Genomic DNA, 20,902 nt, shown 5'->3' on the forward strand with positions numbered 1-20,902 from the left:
CTGTGTTTGCACATATCAAGACCATAGATCAGTGTTGACTGTCTTTGCTATGTATGTATGTATGTATGTATGTATTTTGTTTTGTTTTGTTTTGAGACATGGGTCTCTCACTCACACTGGAGCTCACTGTTTTGACTAGACGGGCTAGCCAGCAAGCCCCCAGGATCAGCCTGTCCCCTCCTCCCAGCACTGGAATCACAAATATGTGCCACTCTGCTTGTCTTTTATATGGTTCCTGGGGATCCGATCCCAGGTCTCCCTGCATGGGTAGCAAGCCCTTTACTCACCGAGTCATTTCCCCAGCCCGCCTCCCTTTTTTCTTTTCCAGTTTCTGGATGGAGAAATTGAAGTCTAGAGTGAAAATAAGATCAAGACCCGGTTATGGTCTGGAGAAATGCCTCAGTAGTTGCTCTTGCACAGGACCCAATAACCACATGGCGGCTCACAACCATATATAACTCCAGTTTCAGGGAATTCAATGCCTTCTTCTGATTTCTTCAGGCACCAGGCATGCACATGGTGCACATACATACACACAGACCAAACATTCATACCCATAAAATAAAAAGTAATTAAAAAACAAGACCCAGGTCCTGGAAGATAGAGATGACCTAGCAGTGAGCACTTGTTGCTCTTGCAGAGAACCTGGTTTTCAGTCCCAGCACCTACGTGGTGGCTCACAACCATCCTTACTTCAGGTCCAGGGAATCTGTAGCCTTCTTCTGGCCTCCAGACACCAGGCACACAAGTGGTACATAGGCCTAAGAGCAGACAAAACATTCATACAAAAAATGAAACCTAAATCTGCCCTGACTCACTGCCTACCACATCTCCCATGTGTCTAGACAACCCAGCTCAGTCCCAGAGTGATGCTTACAAAGAGCTTATATAACTCGTCTTTGCCTTCAAAACCTTCCCCTGGGGGCTGGAGAGATGGCTCAGCGGTTAGGAGCACTGGCTGCTCTTCCAGAGGACCCGAGTTCAATTCCCAGCACCCACATGGTGGCTCACAATCATCTGTAGTGAGATCTGGTGCCCTCTTCTGGCCTTCAGGCATACATGCAGGCAGAACACTGTATCCATAAAAAATAATAACTCTTAAAAACAAACAAACAAAAAAAACAACAAAACCCTTCCCAACTTTGTTGTTAAGAGGGAAATGCCAGGTCTTTACTAAGAACTGCAGAAGCTGGTGAGCTCTGGGTATCTCCACCTTCTCCTCCCTCTGTCCTGAGGGCTGCTTAGCTATTCTTTGTGCACTGGAGGTAACTCCGCCTCCTTACTCTGCTCCTTCTCCCTGGAAGGATTCCCCAAGACTTCTGCATTCCAGGTCCTAGTCTCCTTGGTAAGTCAAGTATCGCTTTGTCAGCAAAGCCTTCTCCGATAATCTCTTTTCAGTTAAGTTTATTTATTTGCTTGTGTGTGTGTGTGTGTGTGTGTGTGTGTGTGTGTGTGTGTGTGTGTTCCTGTGCACTAGTGTTCGGTGTGGGAGTTGGTGCTCTTTCCACCTTGTTGATCCCAGGGATTGAACCCAGGTCATCATGCTTATCAACAAGTTCCTTTACTAGGGAGTCATCTTGCTGGCCCCTGACAGTCCTATATGTATATGTTTTTAAGATTAAAAAAATTATTTTTATGTGTATTGACCTACTTGGTAGTGCACACCTTTAATCCCAGAACTCTGGAGGCAGAGACAGGAAGATTTCTGAATTTAAGGCCATCCTGCACTACATAGTGAGTTCTAGGACAGTCAGGGCTACATAAAAACTCTGTCTCAAAAAAAAAAGAAAGAAAGAAAGAAAGAAAGAAAGAAAGAAAGAAAGAAAGAAAGAAAGAAAGAAAGAAAGGGAAAAGTAAGCCTCCCGAGGACAGGAATGTTCACTTCTTTACTTTCTTTCCAATTCCCAGAATATCACTAGTCAGAAAGCAAGCAACAGATGATCACAGCCATGTTAGGTTCTCTGCGTGACTAGGTACATGTCTTAAGAGGCTTGAGGACCAGTGGGGCTTCAGCATCAAACTCTCCCTCAGGCTCCTGGCTTGCCGACCACAGCCTCCGCTGAATGCAGCTCAACACCAGTTCACCTCTTGCTTTCATACTGCCCCCAGGAAACAAGGTTTGTCTTTACATGTCTGAACGATGGAGAGGGCAGAGTGTCAAAGGAACACTTTGTGGCATTTTAAAATTGTATTCAAGCAGGGTGGTGGTGGCACACACCTTTAATCCCCGCACTCAGGAGGCAGAGGCAGGCAGAGCTCTGTGAGTTTGAGGCCAGCCTGGTCTACAGAGTGAGTTCCAGGACAACCAGGGCTACACAGAGACCCTGTCTCTAAAAAAAAAAAAAAAGGTAAAACTGCATTCAAATTTCAGTGTCCACAGATAATTTGTATTAGTCCTGTCTGTGTTTTCTTTTTCTGGAGCTGAGGATTGAACCCAGGACCTTGTGCTTGCTAGGCAAGCGCTCTACCACTGAGCTAAATTCCCAACCCCATTTTTTTTAAAGGCATGGTCTCACCCATGGAGCCCTGGAACTCCCTATGTAGACCAGGCTGGCCTAGAACTCACAGAGACCTGCCTGCCCCTGCCCTCCAAGTGCCAGGATTAAAGATGGACACCAACATGCCTGGCCCTGTTTGGTCCTTCTTGACATAAGGGCGGGGTTGTGCAGTTGCAAGAGAGCATGTGGCCCGTAGAGCTTAAGATATTTTACTATCTTGGGGCTGGAGCGATGGCTCTCTTTTCCAGAGAACACGGGCTCCCAGCTGAAGCGCCGACATGGTAGCTGACCACAGTCCAACTCCAGTCCCACGGGATCCAGTGCTCCCTTATGGTCTCTTCAGTCACTTCATGTGGGTGGCGCAGACAGACAGACATGCAGGCAAATATCCATAAATAAAATAAAGGAACAAATGCAATTTTTTAAAAAAGATATTTACTATCTTTTTTGTTTGTTTTGTTTTGTTTTGTTTTTAGAGACAGATTCTCACTCTGTGCATAGGCTGGCCTTGAACTCCTGATCCTCCTGCCTCAGTCTCTCCAGTGCTGGGATTACAGGCATGAGCCACTATGCCTGGCTTATGGTCTTTCTGTAGTTTCTATTCTAGAGTGTGGAATCAGGCATGTCCAACCTTTTAACACTGCAATGCCACATTGTCACCTACAAAGCTTATACTTGAGAACTGCTCAAACCAGTTACAAACCAACTAACCCAAAGTCCTAGGACTGCAGAAATGATTCTTGGTTAAGAACTCACACGGCTCTTGGAGAAGACTTGAGTTCAGTTCCCAGCACCCAAGTCAACTGCCTCTAACTCCGTTCCAGCATCTGCATATACCCACAAACAGACATGCGAGGCATGCATATATATGTAAAGTCTTTTGTTCTTGTTTTTGTTTGTTTGGTTTGGTTTTTCAAGACAGGGTTTCTTTGTGTAGCCCTGGCTGTCCTAGAGCTGACTCTGTAGACCAGGCTGGTCTCGAACTCAGAGATCTGCCTCTGTCTCTGCCTCTGAAGTGCTGGGATCAAAGGTGTGCACCACCACCACCGCCACCACCACCACCACCCTGCTAAAACTTTTTTTTTCCCCCAAGTTTTAGGTTTTTGATTTGGCAGAATGAGACCTGCAGGCCATGAAGTGGCCCCTCAACCAAACAGAGCTCTTTTTTAGGGTTAAGGGTTGGGGTTTTGTTCATCGGGCAACTGAGACAGTCGTAACTGAGACAGAGTCTTGTATGTAGCTCAGGCTGGCCTAGAACCAGCTACAAACCAACCAACCCAGGTTGTAGCCAGGTTGAACTTGAACTCATCTTGGTGTTTCGGCCTCCTGAGAGCAGACATTACGGAGGTGCGGCACAATGCCTAGCTCTCATCCGTTGTGGTTTTTTCCTTTCTTTGCCGTCATTGTTATTTTGAGACAGAATCTCACTAAGTTTCCTAGGCTGGCTTTCAATTGTTCATTGTTGTTATTAGTGTCGGTGGTCTGTTTGAATACTGGGGCTTGAACCTAAGACTTGGTGCATGCTGGACAAGCCTTCTACTATGGAACTAAATCCCCAGCCCCCGAGGCCTGGACCCTGAGATCCACTTGTCTCAGCCTCTGAGTAAATGGGATTATAGACCTGTACAACCGAGCTGGGCTTGAATAAGAGTTTTTAGCAAAAGATGGACATATTTCTCCTGTTTTCATTGGGACCGAGTACTCTGACTTTTCCAGCTTAGAAAGACCCCATGCACTTTCTGAGTTAAGAATTGCAGCCAAAACTCCTTTTCTTTTGAAACTCTTTCCTAGGTACTCTCCCCTTATGCCCTCCCCATCCTCTCTGTCCTTAAAATTCACCTCCCTGCTTTCAGTGATCTCTCCTGGGACTGGGCCAGGAGGGGCACCGGAAGCAGTAATATCATCTAGGTTAAGTCCAAAATCCACAGGTGTCCAACTAAAAGTTGGGGTGAGAATCAGAGAGAAAACCCCTGACCTGCCAAATGTTGACTGAAGACCAGTTTAAAACACATCAGGACACAGAGAGAGAGAGAGAGAGGCTCTGGCCCTAGCCCGTGGTTGTCTAGAAGGCAGCACAGCTAGGCTGCAAGGAACCCAGGGCGTCAATGTCCCTAACTTTAAGGTGGTAAATGGGAGACTGAAAAGCAGATGAAAAGACCTCAAGAGGAGCCCTGTCTCCCCTCGGGCTTCGCTCGGGCCCCTGGTGTACCTAAAGTAGGAGCTGCAGCTACAGAGGATGTTCTTGTGGGCATTGAACTCGAAGCCGTTGACTGTGATGACCACATCGCAGAGCTTGCCCTCAAGTCGGAGCTCGTTGAAGATCTCACAGGTCATCGCGCTCATCTTCCTCTCCATGTGGGGCTGGTGGGACCGGGTGGAGGCCGCCGTGTTCTCCATCTCCATGGCACCGTGGGACCAGGGGAGAGAGGCTGCTCTCCTGGGGTGCTGGGGAGGGTTCTGGGGGGGCCCCTTTAGCCAGCTGTCGCTCCTTTTCCCTACTACATCTTTCATATAGGGACCATCAGGCAGCCCAAGTTCCAGAATCCTGAGCAGTGAGATCACTCAGGATTGTGCTCTCAGGTTCTGGAACCCTTCCTACCCCTTCTTCTTCCTCCCCCTCCCCCCCAGGACACACAGATGGACCGCCCCACACCTCCTTCCTTGCCCTCAGACCTAGGGCAGAACTGTGGCCGCCAACACAGCCGAGCCTTTATGGAGCCTGCTTCCTGTTGCATTTTCAGGATGAATCCACATCCCTGCAGCAATCCTTCCACAGCTCCCACTGGGCTCTTCCTGTGTGCAGAGCTGCTTCAATGTCAGGCTGTCCAGGGTCTTCTAGACCCTAAGATGCCTTATTGGCTTAATTTGCTTAGTGATGATGAGGAGTCCAGTTAAGGAAAATGTCTCCTGGGTGCATCCTCAGTCCAAAATGCATACGGATACCTGGTGGGTTTTTTTTTTTGTTGTTGTTGTTGTTTGCAATGCTAGGGATGAAACCCAGGGCCTCAGCCATGCAGGCAAGCACTCTTCCACTGAGCTACGACCTGAATCCAGGGAAAGATCGCCCTTGCCAAAGGGTTCCAGAAAGAGTGACAGGAGTCCACCACACACAGCAAAGCCTCATCATGACAGTCAACCCATACGCAGGACCTCAGCATCTCGGTCCTTCCCCCCTCACCCCCCCCCTCCCACAGTAGAACCCCCCCCACCCCCACCCGTTTCTCCTGCCAGCATCCTGAGCCTGCCTGGAAACGGCCGGCCCGCCCCTCCCAGAGCGGCGCTCCTAGAGCGAAGACGACGCCTGCGCAGTGAGGCTGCGGGGGCGGGCGCCGTCTTCGGAGCCGCCCACCAGACCGTCGGCGCGATGGCGGAGGAGGTGAGGCCGCGGGTAGGGAGCGTCCCGCGTGGCGGGATCGCGGGCGCAGGGAGGCCCGGCTGCCCTGGGGCCCATCACGGCGCTCGGGTCAGCGGGTCCCTCGGGTCTCGCGACAGGTGAAAAGTCTGATGAAGGCCACGGTCCTGATGCGGCAGCCCGGGCGGGTGCAGGAAATCGTGGGCGCCCTTCGCAGGGGCGGAGGAGACCGCCTGCAGGTACCGGGGCGCGGGGGGGCACGGCCGGGCTGGGCGGCGGAAGGGTGCCTGTCCTGCGGCCTTCCCGCCAGAGCCGGTGCGCACGCGGCGAGCCTGCGCTCCGGAGTGGGCATGGGCAAACAGATTGGCTCGCCGGGGGAGAGAGCCCACCTGTCCCAACAGCCAACTTTCAGGGTAGTCAGATGTGGTCGTCCTGCTTGGTTTCAGAAAGCAGACGGGTCGAGCCTGGCTGCCCCACTACCCTAGGCTAGCTGGCTCCACAAGGAGTTGAAGATGGGGAAGACCCATAAAGGTCGGGAGGCACCTTAAGAAAGAACCGGTGCATTTGAGAAAGATGCCATTGAGACTCACCCGCACACTCGGGGGACTTGGTTTTCCTCAAGGTTAACTGGTGTACTGACACAGAATCACTTCTTTCCTTTCCCTGCCTGTCTCTCCTCAGCCTTGAAAAAAAAAAAAAAGGCTTTGCTGCTGACTGGGCAGTGGCTGGTTAGACTTGTGGTTAGCCCAGGCTGAGGCAAGGCCAGGTTGGAAGGTGCCTACTCAGCCACCGTAACCTCTCTTTGGTCTCTTAGGTGATTTCTGATTTTGACATGACCTTGAGCAGATTTGCTTACAATGGACAGCGATGCCCCTCTTCCCACAGTAAGTCACATTTCAGCCTTCCTTGCAGGGCTCACGATGATAACTGCTAAGGAGCAAGTAAAGGGAGTTTTGTGTTTTTTCAGATATTCTGGATAACAGCAAAATCATCAGTGAGGATTGTCGCAAAGAGGTGGGTCACTCCCTTCTTTGCTCAAAAATGGCTCTGGTACTCTTCCGGGGTTGAACCACAAACTCCGTGACAGAAATCTTAAGACAGTTTATTCTTTAAACCAGTGTGGAGGCCTGTAATCCCAGTTATTTGGCAGATCAAAGCAGGAGAATTACAAGTTCAGGGTCTGCCTGGGCTCCAGAAAGAGTTCAACGTCATCCTGGGCAACTTAGTGAGACTCTACCTTAAAACAGGAAGTTTGAAAACAGAAGAAGGGCGTAAAGGAGGCCAGGTGGTGATGCTGCACACCTTTAATCCCAGTACTCATGAGGCAGAGGCAGGTGGATCTCTGAGTTCGAGGACAGCCTAGTCTACATAATGAGCAAATACCAGGCCAGCCAGGGCTACACAGAGAAACCCTCTCTCACCCTCTCCCACCCCACCCCCCACCAAAAAAAAGAAAGAAAGAAAAGAAAAAGGCAGCTGAGCAGCAGTCAAGAGAAAGAGGCAGGTGGATCTCCATGAGTCCCCAGGCCAGCCAAAGCTAAGTAATGAGACCTTGTCTCAAAAAAAGGGAGTCTGGGACATAGCTCACAGGTAGCTCATCAAGCATTCCTGAGGCTCTGAATTTGCTCCTCAATTGTGGTTTTTTTGTTCGTTTGTTTTGGTGGTTGTTTGGTTGGTTTTGTTTCTTTTGATGTTTTTTTTTAAAAAATTATTCCTTTATAACTTGTTATAGTAAAGTAGGTCTAGTTTTCTTATTAGGTTTATTTTAATTATTTCATTTTTATTTATTTTGGGGGGATGGGTTCAAGACAGGGTTTCTCTGTGTAGCCTTGGCTGTCCTGGAGCTAACTCTGTAAACCAGGCTGGCCTCAAACTCACAGAGATCCACCTGCCTCTGCCTCCACAGTGCTGGGGTGTGCGCCACCACTGCCTGGATTATTTTAAAGAGCGTGTGTGTGTGTGTGTGTGTGTGTGTGTGTGTGTGTGTGTATGTGTGAGAGAGACAGAGACATATGCAATCAGGTGTATTAAAATCAATCCATGTGAATCTATTTAATGGGTAGTGGGGATTTATTAAGATATAAATTGAGGAAATACACTCACAAATATAGAACAGAGGGGAGAGCTGAAGTTGTCCTCTGATATGACTGGGAGCAAATCCACCTCGCAGGCAGTAGGGGGTCCTTATAAAAGGCATCGTACAACAGCAAAAAGCATCACCTCCTTTGGGCCCCATAGCCCAAGGTCATGGGCAGAACAAGTACCACTACACAGGTGCCCTTAGAGGATCCTCTGGAACTAGAGTTAGAGGTGGTTGTGAATTGCGTGATGTAGGAGTTGGGAACCGAATTCTGGTCCTCTGGAAGAGCAGTATGTGCTCTTAACTGCTGAACCAGCCCCTGAGTCTAGTCTCCATACATGAGAACAGCTTTTCCTTATTGGCTGAGGCACGATGATGGGTGGTTCATGTGTGAACGCTACACTTACTGCTAGCTGTGGGGTTTGCATGAGACTTGAATGCTATATCTTACTGAGCAATCCTCTATTCCCAAAGGTAGCTAGAACTATCATATTACTGTCTCTGTTCAACATGTGAGAAAACAGGTGTTTCAAGAGGTTGAACAACTTGCCCAAGGGTCATTCGATTGAGTTCCATGCCTTGGTTTTGCAAAGACTTTGTCCCAAACTCTTCCCACTGCATTGTGCCATGTCCTTGATGATGTTACTTTCTGGTAAAGGGACAGATATGGAGAGCATTCTGAATGGATGTTAATTCATTTCTGTAAGATGTGTACAAATACTGAGAAGCCAACTCTAGAGCCTTGGCCTCTGGTTTACTTGGCTCCAGGCTTTTGCCCTGAGTGGCCTCTCACTAGCGCAGAGCTAGGCTAGGCTGTTATACGTTACTGAGTTCATTCTTTTTTTTTTTTGGTTTTTCGAGACAGGGTTTCCTCTGCGTAGCTTTGGTGCCTTTCCTGGAACTCACTCTGTAGCCCAGGCTGGCCTTGAACTCACAGAGATCTGCCTGCCTCTGCCTCCCGCATGCTGGGATCAAAGGCGTGCGTGCGCCACTACCCGGCCTGACTAGTTTTTATTACTATTATTTTATATGTATGGGTGTTTTATCTGCACGTATGTCCGTGCGTGAGTACCTGGCCACATGAGTGCCTGGTGCCCACTGAGGTCAGAAGAGGGTGTCAGATCCTCCAGGACTAGAGTTGTAGACAGTTGTGAGTCACTATGTAGATGCTGGGGATTGAACTCTGGTCCTCTATAAGAGCAGCAAGTGTTCTTAAGTGCTGAGCTAACTCTCCAGCCCCCATTGATTTTTGTAATGCTGAGGATTGCACTCCAGGCAAGCTCTCTGCCAACAAGCTGCATCCTTGTCCCCACTTCTTGTCGTGTCCCCACCCCCACCCCCCACCCCCCCACTCCCTGTGTATGTATGTATATGTTTTGATTTTGAGATGGAATTTTACTGTGTAGCTTAGGTTTGCCTATGTACCCCAGGCTACACATCTATAATCCCCCTGTCTCCTCCTTCCAAGTGCTGAGATTATAGCATGGGCCACCAAGTCTAACTCATGTTGAGGACTCTTTAGGCCTCATTCTCGGGGTGGGTGACAACACGTGATAAAGCTCTGCGAAGGCAGCCACACTGCAGACTGTGTATAATAATAGGTAAGTGTGAGCAGTCAAAAAGCATGAGGAGAAGACTGAGTGTCATGAACGGTGTGTTCCCACCTGAAAACTCTCTTCCGCGAAGCTCCATCCTTGAGGCGGTTTTCGTCTTAACTGGGGGCCGGGGTGATGTGCACTAATGACCTTTCCCCTCCTTGGCTGTCCCAGCTCGCCGCGCTCTTTCACCACTATTATCCCATTGAGATCGACCCACACCGGACCATCAAAGAGAAGTTGCCTCATATGGTACAGTGGTAAGTGGCACCGACAAGGAGGAGCTCCTGTGATTGAAGGTGGAGTGGGCCAGCATGATCAAGGCAACTTACAGAAGGAAGAGTATTTTAGCAGGGAGCTTACAGTTCAGAGGGTGAGGCCCATGACCATCATGTCAGGGAGCATGGCAGCAGGAAGGCAGGCATGGCTTTTGAAACTTCAAAGCCCACCCCTGCAGTGACACACCTCCAGCAAGGCCACACCTCCTAATCCTTCCCAAACAGTTCCACCAACTTTGGAGAGCATTCAGATATATGAGCCTACCGGGGTTATTCTCATGCAAACCACCACAGAGTTCCAGTTTGTAACCTGGGCACGCAATCAGATTGCAAAATTCTGACAGAATCAAACACCACTAAGCATGGCCGGTGGTGGTGCATGCACATCGTCCTAGCACTTGGAGGATGGGGGTAGAAGGGTCAAGGTTTCTCTTGGCTGCATAGGAAGTTGTAGGCTAGCCTGCGCTACACAAGACCCTGTTCAAAAACAAAACCTGGCATCCCAGGATAGAGCCCTAGGTCCCTATGGAGGAGGGTTCTAATCTCCCCAGTCTGCAGCTCTTGTCTCCCTCTCCCTTCATTTCCTTCTGAGGATCTCTTAAAGTCCTTCAGGAGATGCCTCTGTGGGACAGAGTGTGCTCATTTCCCCAGTGAGTACTACCAGAGGGGATAAAGGACAGGGCAACTACCAGAGGGGATAAAGGACAGGGCACTCGACTTCCTGGGGTGACTAGGACTTGGGGTGTGTGGTTGTCTGTTCCTAGGTGGTCCAAAGCCCACAATCTCCTATGCCAGCAGAGGATACAGAAGTCCCAGATAGCGCAGGTGGTTGGAGAGTCCACCGCCATGCTCAGGTAAGCTCCTTGCTGTGAAAGCATTCCCACCGGACTAGTCTAAGCAACTCTGTGGGCCGGGGCGTGGCTCTCTGGTTAAAGACGTGCCTGGCATGCTGGAGGCCTGTGAATTCCATCCTTGGTATTGGAAACCAAAAAATAAACGTGAAAGCCGGTCTAAACCTATTTCACCCAGGTGGAAAAGGCTGGGGAGGGTTGAGGGGAGTCAGTGGCTGGGAGGAGGAAAGGTGGCCCCAGAAGCCATTTGCTTCACTGGGCTGCTGTGCAGAATGGCCAGGCCTTCGTCTCCTAAGGCCAACTCCTTTTAAATGATGGGTTAAAAGCAAACAAAAGACCCCACAACTCTGGACCCTCTGGTTGCCTGGCATTTTTTTAATATTTATTTTAATTTATTTTGGTTTTTTGAGATAGGGTTTCTCTGTGTAGCCTTGGCTGTCTGGAGCTCACTCTGTAGACCAGGCTGGCCTTGAACTCAGAGATCTTCCTGCCTCTGCCTCCCGAGTGCTGGGATTACAGCCATACATCATCATAAGGTTTATATTTGGGGTTTTGTTTGTTGTGCTGGTATTGAACTCAGGGTCTTGAGCAGGCTGTCAAGAGCTGTTCAAGAGTTAAACACACAGACCTTAAAACACTTTTTTAGCCGGGCGGTGGTGGCGCACGCCTTTAATCCCAGCACTCGGGAGGCAGAGCCAGGCGGATCTCTGTGAGTTCGAGGCCAGCCTGGGCTACCAAGTGAGTCCCAGGAAAGGCGCAAAGCTACACAGAGAAACCCTGTCTCGAAAAACCAAAAAAAAAAAAAAAAAAAAAAAACACTTTTTTAATATTAATTTATTTTATTTTATGTATATAATTGTTTTGCATACACCTATGTATGTGCACTGCATGTGTCTGGTGCCTGAGGAGGCCAGAAGAGAGAGTTGGATCCCCTGGAACTGCAGTTGTGAGCCACCATGTGGGTTCTGAACCCAGGTCCTCTGGAAGAGCAGCTGTCTCTCCTTAAAGTTACTGAGCTGTCTCTCCAGTCAGTCCCCCCAGTTTTTTGTTTTTGATTTTAAAAGAAAAAGCTGGTGTGGTGGCACATACCTTTAATCCAAGCACTCAGGAGGTAGAGGCAGGTGGATCTCTTGAGTTCAAGGCCAGCCAGATCCAGTTCCAGGCCAGCCAGGGTTATACTGGGAGACCTTGTCTCAAAAGGTGTGTGTGTGTCCCTATATTTATGTGTGTGTTTGTGTGTGTGTGTGTGTATTACACTATGTATAAAAAAACAACAAAAAAAGAAAAATTTAAAAATTCCTCGCCCGAGGTGCTGAGATGACGGCCCAGTTGGTAAAGTCCTGCCTCATGAAGCATGCAGACCTGAGCTCTGCCCCAAAAGCTGGGTGTGGTAGAATGAGTTCAGAACCCCAGCACTGGGGAAGTGCAGACAGGCAAATCCCCGGGACTGACTGGCCAGCCTAAGCAGTGAGCCCCAGCTCCCGGTGAGAGACCCTGTCTCTAAACAAAGTGTGGGTCAGTGAGGTGGCTGGCCGTGTAAAATGCTTGTCATGCAAGCCTGACTACAGTAATCCCAGACCCATGTAAAGGTGGAGAGAGGGAACTCCATGGTTGTTCTTTGACCTCCACATGTGTGCCATGGTGTGTCTATGCCCATAAACATACAACGATAAGCCTCCACACTTAGGTCACGGGTAGACATATAACCTGCACATACACATAAATAATAAGATATAAAATGCCTTGCCCAAGTAGAAAATGAAGTAGCAGTAGCAAGGGCCATGCCGTTCACCATTCTTTGATCTCTTTGCAGGGAGGGATATAAGACGTTCTTCGACACACTCTACCATAACAACATTCCTCTTTTCATCTTTTCGGCGGGCATTGGTGATATCCTGGAGGAAATTATCCGGCAGATGAAAGTGTTCTACCCCAACATCCACATTGTGTCTAACTACATGGATTTCAGTGAGGATGTGAGCCACGTCTCAGCCGGGCTGCAGGAGAGGAGGGGTGGGCTGTCAGCCTGGGTGTCTTTTCACTTGGCCAGCTGGCCCCTTTTTATCCTCTGGTTTCCGCTTTCTTTCCTTGAGACAAGAGTCTTGCTACATTACCCAGGCTGGCCTGGAATTCCTGAGCTCAGTCAGTCCTCTGGCCTCGGCTCCTGAATGGCTGGGACGATAGGTATGAATCATGGCACTTGGCATCATGGATTCCTTGCTTTCTTTTTTGTTTTTTGAGTTAGGGTCTTTCTGTATAGCCTTGGCTTTCCTAGAACTACTGTATAAACCAGAGTGGCCTCAAACTCACAGAGAACCCCCTGCCTCTGCCTCCTGAGTGCTAGGACTGAACCGTTCCCTGCTACACCCAGCCTGTGTGTTACTTTATTTTATATGCATTGGTGTTTTGCCATGGATGTTGGGTCCCCTGAAACTGGAGTTACAGACAGTTGTGAGCTGCCATGTGGGTGCTGGGAATTGAACCCAGGTCCTCTGGAAGAACAGTCAATGTTCTTAACCACTGAGCCATCTCTCCAGCCCCCCTGTGTGTCACTTTAAAGGGATCAACAGTCAGGTGTCTGGCACCATCATAGGTCATGTGCACCCTGGGTACCAAAGGGCTTACACTTTGACCTGTGTACTGAAAGCCAGAGGTGAGTGGTTCCAGCTTACCCAAGTTTCGCTTCTCAGTGGGCAGCCATGATAGCACATGCTTTTATCCCAGCACTTGCAAGGTGGAGGTAGCAGGCTTAGGATTTCAAAGCCAGCCTGCCTACATAATGAGTTCAGATTCACTGGGCTATAGGAGGCCCTGTCTCAAACAAAAATCAGTGGTGAAATTTTGTCACTGTTAATGGCCTATAGCCAAGTGCTAACACACATGTGACCCCGAGAACATGTTTTTCAGGTGAGAATCTGACCCAGGCCTTGAGCAGAACCTCTGAATAATGGTTCCTGCAACCTGACTCAGCAGCATTTGTATTATAGGCTTCCACCAGAATGGAGATCAGGAATACCTATGGTCATTATTTAAAACAGGAATTACAAAGTTCTCCTAGAAAAGGCCAAGTGGTTTGGGCCTGGAGGCACAGGCCTGTGATCCCAGCTGCTTAGGAGACTTAAGGCAGGAATTTGAAAGTTCAAGACCTGCCTGGCTTGAGCTGCAGAGCAAATTCAGGGAGAGCCTAGAAAGCCTGGATAGAAAAAGATGTGTCTCACAATGAGAACTGGGGCCAAGCATGGCAGTGTACGCTTTTAATCCCACAGTCAGGAATCTATGAGTTTGAGGCCAGCCTGATCTACATAGTGAGTTCCAGGACAGCCAGGGCTAGATAGTGAGACCCTGTCTCAAAAGCAACAACGAAACACAAACAAAAAGGAAAAACAAGAAAAAAAGAAATTGGCACAGTGGTGGCACATGCCTTTAACCCTCTCATTCAGGAGGCAGAGGCAGGCAGAATTCTGAGTTCAAAGTCAGCTAAAGCTACATAGACTGTTCTCAAAAGAAAAAAAGGAAAGAGAAAAAGTTGGAGGTGGGGCTCAGTGATGCAGTGCTTGTGTGTGTAAGGCCCTGGCTAAGTCCCAGTGCCTTCGTAAGAGGCCAGCTCTGCACACTTGGGCTTCTGTCTTTGCTGTGTCTCTTCTCAGCTTTGCCCTCACCTCCCAGAATACAGCCCAAAGACCCAAACAACTGAGTCTAGCTGGGTTCCATGAAAGCACTTATAACAATAGACCAGATCCGCCCGGGGTTCTAGTTCCAGCCCCCCCGCCCCTCCAGGCTCCAGTAAAGCTTTGCCGTTCTCTCTGGGTTTGGGAACTCTTCCCCCCCCCCCCATGGCAGGCCCATGTGCTACATGGGTGCCCCTCGCCCTGCTCTCTGTCTCTTGTGGTGTTTCAGGGTATCCTGCAAGGCTTCAAGGGCCAGCTCATCCACACCTACAACAAGAACAGCTCCGTGTGTGAGAACTCCAGTTACTTCCAGAAGCTTCAGGACAAAACCAACATCCTCCTGCTTGGAGACTCCATGGGGGACCTCACTATGGCTGATGGAGTCCCTGGGGTGCAGAACATTCTCAAGATTGGCTTCCTAAATGACAAGGTGAGCAGTGGCTGGGCCTTCCCTCTGACTTGGGGATTCCTGCCAGCACTTTTGAATTCCTTTTGTGTGCTAGATACTGTGGAAGGTATTAGGCCTGCAGAGGAGGGACATAGTTGTGTTCTCGGTCTCTCTCTTATGGGGGCGGGAGTAAAGGGGATGAAACAGGAATTCGTGTATCCCAGGCTAGTCTCAAACTGTGTAGCTAAGGCTGACCTTGAACTTCTGACTAGCTTGCTTCAACCTCCTAAATGCTGTGATTACATGAATATGCCATCATATCATGATTTATGCTCACTCTTTTGGGGTGTGTGTGTGTGTGTTTGTGTTTGCTGGGAAAGGAACATAGAACCCGATAGATGCCACGTAAGTACTCTATCACTAAGTTACATCCCAAAGCCTCGGCATTTTCCACTGTGACTTGACCCAAGACTTGAGAGGAGAGGGTCACTCCGCCCAAACACGCACGGCTGTGCGCTCAGCATGTGTCAGTCCCCATTCTGGTCACACAAACACTGCTAACCCATTAAACTCTCACTTTGTGTGATGACTCCTTCGTTTGTCCTGGAGGTGGTTTTTTGTTGCTGTTATTTTATTTTATTTTTGGTTTTTGGTTTTTCTGAGACAGAGTTTCTCTGGTTTGACTGACGTGGGAGATGCCAGGGTTGAGAGCATGATTTTATAAAAGCAAAAACATCAGAACCTGGCAGGGATGGACAGAGCATAAGCCAGAAGGGCTCAGAGAAGGTGTCCATAAGGGTGGACCCAGCCAGCAGAGGCCGGAGCCCAGTGGACGTCAGAGCCATGTGAAGATGACGTGTGACAGCTGGGCGTTTGTTTGTAGTTGTTGTTACTGTCTGCTTGACACTGGCCGAGTGTTCTTGGTGGGAGCTTGTGCCCCTCATTGCCTGCCTGTGACCTCCCCGGGCTTTCACAGGAGAGCTGGGGGATGGTGTTTGCATGCCTCTACCCCAGACCCCAAGATACAAAGAGGGGTGTTTGGGGGACTCAGATCTGCTTTCCCCGGGCAGGTGGAGGAACGGCGGGAGCGTTACATGGATTCCTACGACATCGTGTTGGAGAAGGACGAGACACTGGACGTGGTCAATGGGCTGCTGCAGCACATCCTGCTTCAGGGGGACTGCATGGAGATACAGGGCTCCTAAGCACAAAGGCTCAGGCCAGGCCCTGCAGGCAGTGATGAGGAGGAATGCCTGCCCATGAAGCCTCCTCTGTGAGCGGTGGCCAAGAGCTGCTGGGCTCTCCTCACCCGACTCCTTCCCCATGCCTTTGCCTTCCTCCTGCTAGGAAAGGCTTGAGGGAGGCCCTGCCTGTGGGTGGGCAGCAAGCGTGCTCTGTGGCCCACAGCATGTTAGCCTTCTACGGACCATCTAGTCCAAGGGCTCTTTCTAAGAAAGTTTTCAGAGCTGGGAATACAGATGGCTCAGTGGTGAAACACCTGCATAGCATGTGGTGGGCCCTGGGTCCCTCCCCAGCACTGTAAAAAAAGGAAAAGTAAAGCTGTACATCAGACAAATATAACGTGTGAGTCAGATGAAAATTAACAAAAGAACAGAGTTGCTCCAACTCACGGTGTGGGAGCTGTGTGTACAGCCTGAGCCTTGGCCCTCAAGGCACTAGAACCCCTAGGAGACCTCTGGAACTCCACGGAACAAAGTTTGAGAACAGTGGGAAAGCTTAGAAATCCCATGTGAGTACAGTCTGAGTGTGCCTGCAGCCCAGGAGTGTGTCTGTAGATCTGGGAGGGGAGCGATGGGAAGGTGTGATCCTGACCTGGCATGGGAACAGCCTTGAAACTTGAAGTTCAGCTGGGTTGAGGTTGGATACCCCTACATACACAAAGGGTACATTTGAGTATGGCTTTTCCATAGGTCCTTAGATCTTTCCTCCACTTTTTAGTCCAGTGCCACCAACATAATGAATGACCTGAAAGGAATGTTATTTTTTATTTTGATTCATGGATATGAGTGTTTTTCCTGCATGGATGTGTGTATACCAGATATGTACCTGGTGACTGCAGAGGTCAGAAGAAGGTGCCAGGTCCCCTGGAACTGGAGTTGCCGATGGTGGTTATCCACCACGTGGGCTCTGGGAACTGAACCCAGGTCCTCTGCAAGAGCATCCAGTGCTCCTAACCACTGATCCACCTGTCCAGCCCCCTTGAAGGGATTTGAGACCAGACCCCTGGGAGACTGCAGAGCCAAGTAGAAGTAATTGATGTATTAGTACCTTGCATATCAACTGTAGTTCCCGTTCCTGTGTTCTGTTCGCTCAGAAGAACAGGGGAACTCTCCAAAGAACAAACACAAGAGCTACTTCCTGGACCCTTTGTCTCATCCCCTTAGAGAAAGTTGTTCATATACGCTCCTGTCCAGGAGGCTGTTTATCCCAAGTGCTGTTACCTGCAGACCTGAAGGGAAGGGGAACCCAGGGCTATTGAGTGCCTGCTGAGTATCGGCGCCATCCTGGGCACGTACACCCCCGCCATTTCATTCTTGGTGACTGTGAGCAGAATCCCTCATTTGCAGGTGGGTAGCTTAGACGGGATGAATAACCTGCCCGGACACCATACCCAGGAGCCAGAGCCAAGTTCTGGGTACTTCTAGCCAAAGCCTTTGCTCTCCATCTGGTTGTGTTTCGCAGCTTTAGTTCAGGGCTCTCCTAGGTTCTGTGGCAGGGGGCCCTATGACTGTTCCAGGACCACAGGCTGACTTCAGAAGCTTTCTGGAGGCTTTGGTGACAAGGAGTGCCAGTCACTGGCCCCGGGCAGCAATCATGTTTGAAGCTCCTGGAGCATGTGTGTTAGTTTTTTTTTTTTTTTTTTTTTTTTTTTTTTTTTTTTTTTTTTTTTTTTTTGTGGGAGCTGAGAACCGAACCTAGGGCCTTGTGCTTGCTAGGCAAGCGCTCTACCACTGAGCTAAATCCCCAACCCCGTGTGTTAGTTTTCTAATACAGGAACAAAATACAGTAGTCAACTTAAAAGAGATTACTCATGGTTTGGGAGACTTCAGTCTGGGAACACTTGGCCCCATTGCTTTGGGCCTGTGGTGGCAGAGTCGTCATGGCAGGCGCACATGGTGGAGGAGGCCGATGTGGTGGCCAGGCACAAAAGAGAAAAGAGACCAGGGCCCCACAGTCAGTCCCCTTCAAAGAATACCCGATTGTCTTTGTCACTTTTCTGTTGCTGTGACAGAAAAGCCGAGGCACTTAGAAATGTGTTTAATTGGGCTGCGGCTTCAGGTTGGAGTCCAGGATGGTGCAGGAGAGGCGTGGTAGCAGGAATAACTGAGCTTACAAAATGATCCACAAACAGGAGGCAGAGAGCCCCCTGGGGGTGGCAGGGTGCTTTGGAAGCCTCAGAACCTGTCCCTGGGACCTATGACCTCCACGGAGGCCACACCTGATCCTTCCTGAACAGCACTACTAATTGGGACCAAGTGTTCATATATGAGTGTGTGGGGCTCTTCTCATTCAGACCACCATGCCAGTGACTTAAAACCTTCCACAACCCCCACCTGCACCCCCACCCTCGTAACACACAAACCTTCTAATGGCACCCTGGGCTAGAGATCAAGCCTTAGGGGGACACCCGATTCCAAACTGGAGCACTGGGCAAGAAGATGCTTAGGGACAGTTTGGAATGAATGTGGCCTTGTCACTTTCTGTAAAGTCCCCACTCTGCTCAGAAAGCACAGGGCGTCTCTGTCACAGTGGGCAGAGTGAGGCAGGCAAGTGAGGGCAAACAGACTGGCTTAGAGAAGCATTTCTCTCTAGGACTGTAGACATCTGTCAGTTCTCTTTCCTCTGGCAAGAGGGAGAGGGGCAAGTGGAGGGAGGAAGGTGGGAATGCTGCCGGACTGAGAATGGATCCTTGTGAACAACTGTAATCTGGCCTGCAGGACTGAGAATGGATCTGTGTGGACAACTGTAATCTGGCCTGCAGGACTGAATGGATCTGTGCGGACAACTGTAATCTGGCCTGCAGGACTGAATGGATCTGTGTGGACAACTGTAATCTGGCCTGCAGGACTGAGAACGGATTTGTGTAAACAACTGTAATCTGCCCTGCAGGACTGAGAATGGATCTGTGTCCACAACTGTAATCTGGCCTGCAGGACTGAGAATGGATCTGTCAACCACTGTAATCTGGCCTGTAGGACTGAAAGGATCTGTGTCAACTGTAATCTGGCCTTTGGGGTTCTATTTAGTTCTTGAGCTCTGGGGGTTGTCTGAGGTCAGGGCCATTGTTTCTGCCTTTATTTGAGACAATAAGGGGACAAGGATCATCTCCATGCCTCTCCTGCACACCTTCATCTCTGGCCATTGACCAGGGCTCTGCACCCAGAGGTTATTTAGCTTTGGTTTAGTTAGGTTTGAGGGGGGCAAACGGGAAGATCTCTGTCTGGAATCTGTCCCTCATGAGGCCACAGCAACTGCCTAGGGAAGATCTCTGTCTGGAATCTGTCCCTCATGAGGCCACAGCAACTGCCTGGCTTGTCCCCTTTCTGCCCCTGCCCTTGGGTTAAAAGCATTCTCCTTGGCTGGGGAGATGGCTCAACCAATAACAAGTCCTGGAGTTTGATCCTCAGAAGCCATGTAACAAGCAGCATGGCCCAGCATGCACCTGTAATCTCAGCTCTGATTTGCGAGCCAACTGGTCTACCTGATTTTTGACCTTCAAATTCAATGAGAGACCCTGCCTGAAAAAATAAGGTGTATGTAAGGGGCTGAAGAGATGGCTCAGCAGCCCAGTGTGGTGGTGCATTATTGGAATTTTCCCAGGGGTCTGCTCTGAGAAGATTCTTCCCAGAGTCCTGGGGAAGACTCTATTGCCGGAGTGGGACAGGGGGCAGGGAGATGGGTATATTTGAGGGAGAATCTACACCAGGCTCTTTTGTCCATCCACTTTATTTCTCTAAGACAAGATTGTCTACATACCTTCAGTTCCATTCTGACTCTCAGTTCCTCTTGGTCCCTTCTTTTCCTGTCCTCTCATAGCCCTAGTAATAACTAAGCTCTCATGCTCTCGACCTCATCCTCATCCTCCATTCCTTCGTCCTCCATCTTTCCTTCCTCTTCTCCTGTTCTGACCCAATCTCTACTCATCCAAAAACTCTGCCCTGTTCTCCCTTCTCCTGCCCAGACCAGGAAATTCTGGCCCAGCCTTCACTCCACCTGGTTATGAAAAAACCTTTTGTCCTGAGTCAATAGCTCTGGAATGCCACTAGGCCTGAAGGAAAGGGATGGTCTGAGCTTCATTTGCACAAGAAACAAAGCTGTGCATCTACAGTCCATCTGTCTTCTAGGCTCTGTAGGGGTGTTACCTAGTTCAGATCAGCAGTAGGTCTGAGAAGCTTACACTGTTTGCCATATGGCCTAGTTATATGTGAGCACACAAGAAATTCACAGCAGAAGACAGCTGATATATTAAAAGCTGAGTAACACCAAATATTCCCTGATATACGGCTTCCCTCTAGAAAGATTCCTTGACCTTTCTAGGTACAGCTTTATTATACACAGCTGAATCTCTATAATCTATTCTTTCGGCTTGCAGCAGTACATGCTTTGAACCCTAGTATTTACGAGTGAGGGGCAGGCGGCTCTCTCAAGGCCAACCTGATCTACATAGCAAGTTCTAGGACAGCTACAAAAACAGACCTGTCTCAGAAAAGAGGGCAGAGGAGAAATGGCTCAGTGGTTAAGAGCACTGGCTACAAAACCACATGGGCTGGGGGCTGGGACTGGATGGACAGATGTCTCCTCCACCCACATCCCCTCCTGTGTGTGCTTGGGAAAAAACTTCAGTTTTTTTGTTTGTTTGTTTTTGTTTTTCTGAATAAAAAAGGGTTTTGTTTGTTTAATTTTTTGAGATGGTTTCTCTGTGTATCCCTGGCTGTCCGAGACCTCGCTCTGTAGATCAGGCTAGCCTCCAACTCAGAGGGCTGCCTGCCTCTGCCTCCCAGGTGCTGGGATTAAAGGTGAGTGCCACCACTGCCTGGCTGTAAAAAAGTCTTAAAAAAAAAAAAAAAAGCATTGCTCTCCAAAGGACTTAGGCTTGATTCCCAGCACCCACATGGCCATTCACAATCGCCTACAACTCCAGTCCCAGGAGATCCAATGGCCTCTTGGCCT

General features: G+C 49.4%; 2 protein-coding genes across 3 annotated transcripts in view; one reads left to right on the forward strand and one right to left on the reverse strand.

Annotated features, from left to right (window-relative positions):
- The window catches only part of Klhl10 (kelch like family member 10), a 16,912-nt gene extending 11,234 nt beyond the window's left edge, over positions 1–5,678 (reverse strand). Inside the window, exon 1 of the mRNA XM_052756819.1 lies at positions 4,708–5,678. Within this exon, the coding sequence (XP_052612779.1) occupies positions 4,708–5,009 (302 nt within the window). The 5' untranslated portion in view covers positions 5,010–5,678. The remainder of the gene's footprint in view (positions 1–4,707) is intronic.
- An 86-nt stretch (positions 5,679–5,764) lies between these two features.
- Nt5c3b (5'-nucleotidase, cytosolic IIIB) lies at positions 5,765–20,631 on the forward strand. Of its 2 annotated transcripts, XR_008222293.1 has the most exons (10): positions 5,765–5,874; positions 5,991–6,089; positions 6,665–6,734; positions 6,818–6,864; positions 9,700–9,785; positions 10,568–10,657; positions 12,468–12,630; positions 14,552–14,752; positions 15,781–16,460; positions 18,670–20,631. XR_008222293.1 is itself a non-coding variant. In XM_052757049.1 (9 exons), exons 1-9 carry the CDS (start codon positions 5,863–5,865, stop codon positions 15,913–15,915), a joined length of 903 nt encoding a protein of 300 aa, XP_052613009.1. In that variant the 5' UTR covers positions 5,765–5,862; the 3' UTR covers positions 15,916–20,631. The 2 variants fall into 2 exon arrangements, 1 of the variants encoding a protein (XP_052613009.1); XM_052757049.1 differs by having other exon boundaries at positions 15,781–20,631.
- The last annotated feature ends 271 nt before the right edge of the window (positions 20,632–20,902 follow it).

Source organism: Peromyscus californicus, unplaced genomic scaffold, assembly GCF_007827085.1.
Source record: "Peromyscus californicus insignis strain IS unplaced genomic scaffold, ASM782708v3 Scaffold_3__1_contigs__length_106647218, whole genome shotgun sequence".
Taxonomy (NCBI): Eukaryota; Metazoa; Chordata; class Mammalia; order Rodentia; family Cricetidae; genus Peromyscus; species Peromyscus californicus.

Bases quoted from the DNA above. Each gene is read 5' to 3' on its own strand.
- Nt5c3b (XM_052757049.1), top strand. The intron at 6,735-6,817 runs GTAAGTCACATT...GTGTTTTTTCAG, and splicing joins GCGATGCCCCTCTTCCCACA to ATATTCTGGATAACAGCAAA. The intron at 12,631-14,551 runs GTGAGCCACGTC...GTGGTGTTTCAG, and splicing joins ACATGGATTTCAGTGAGGAT to GGTATCCTGCAAGGCTTCAA.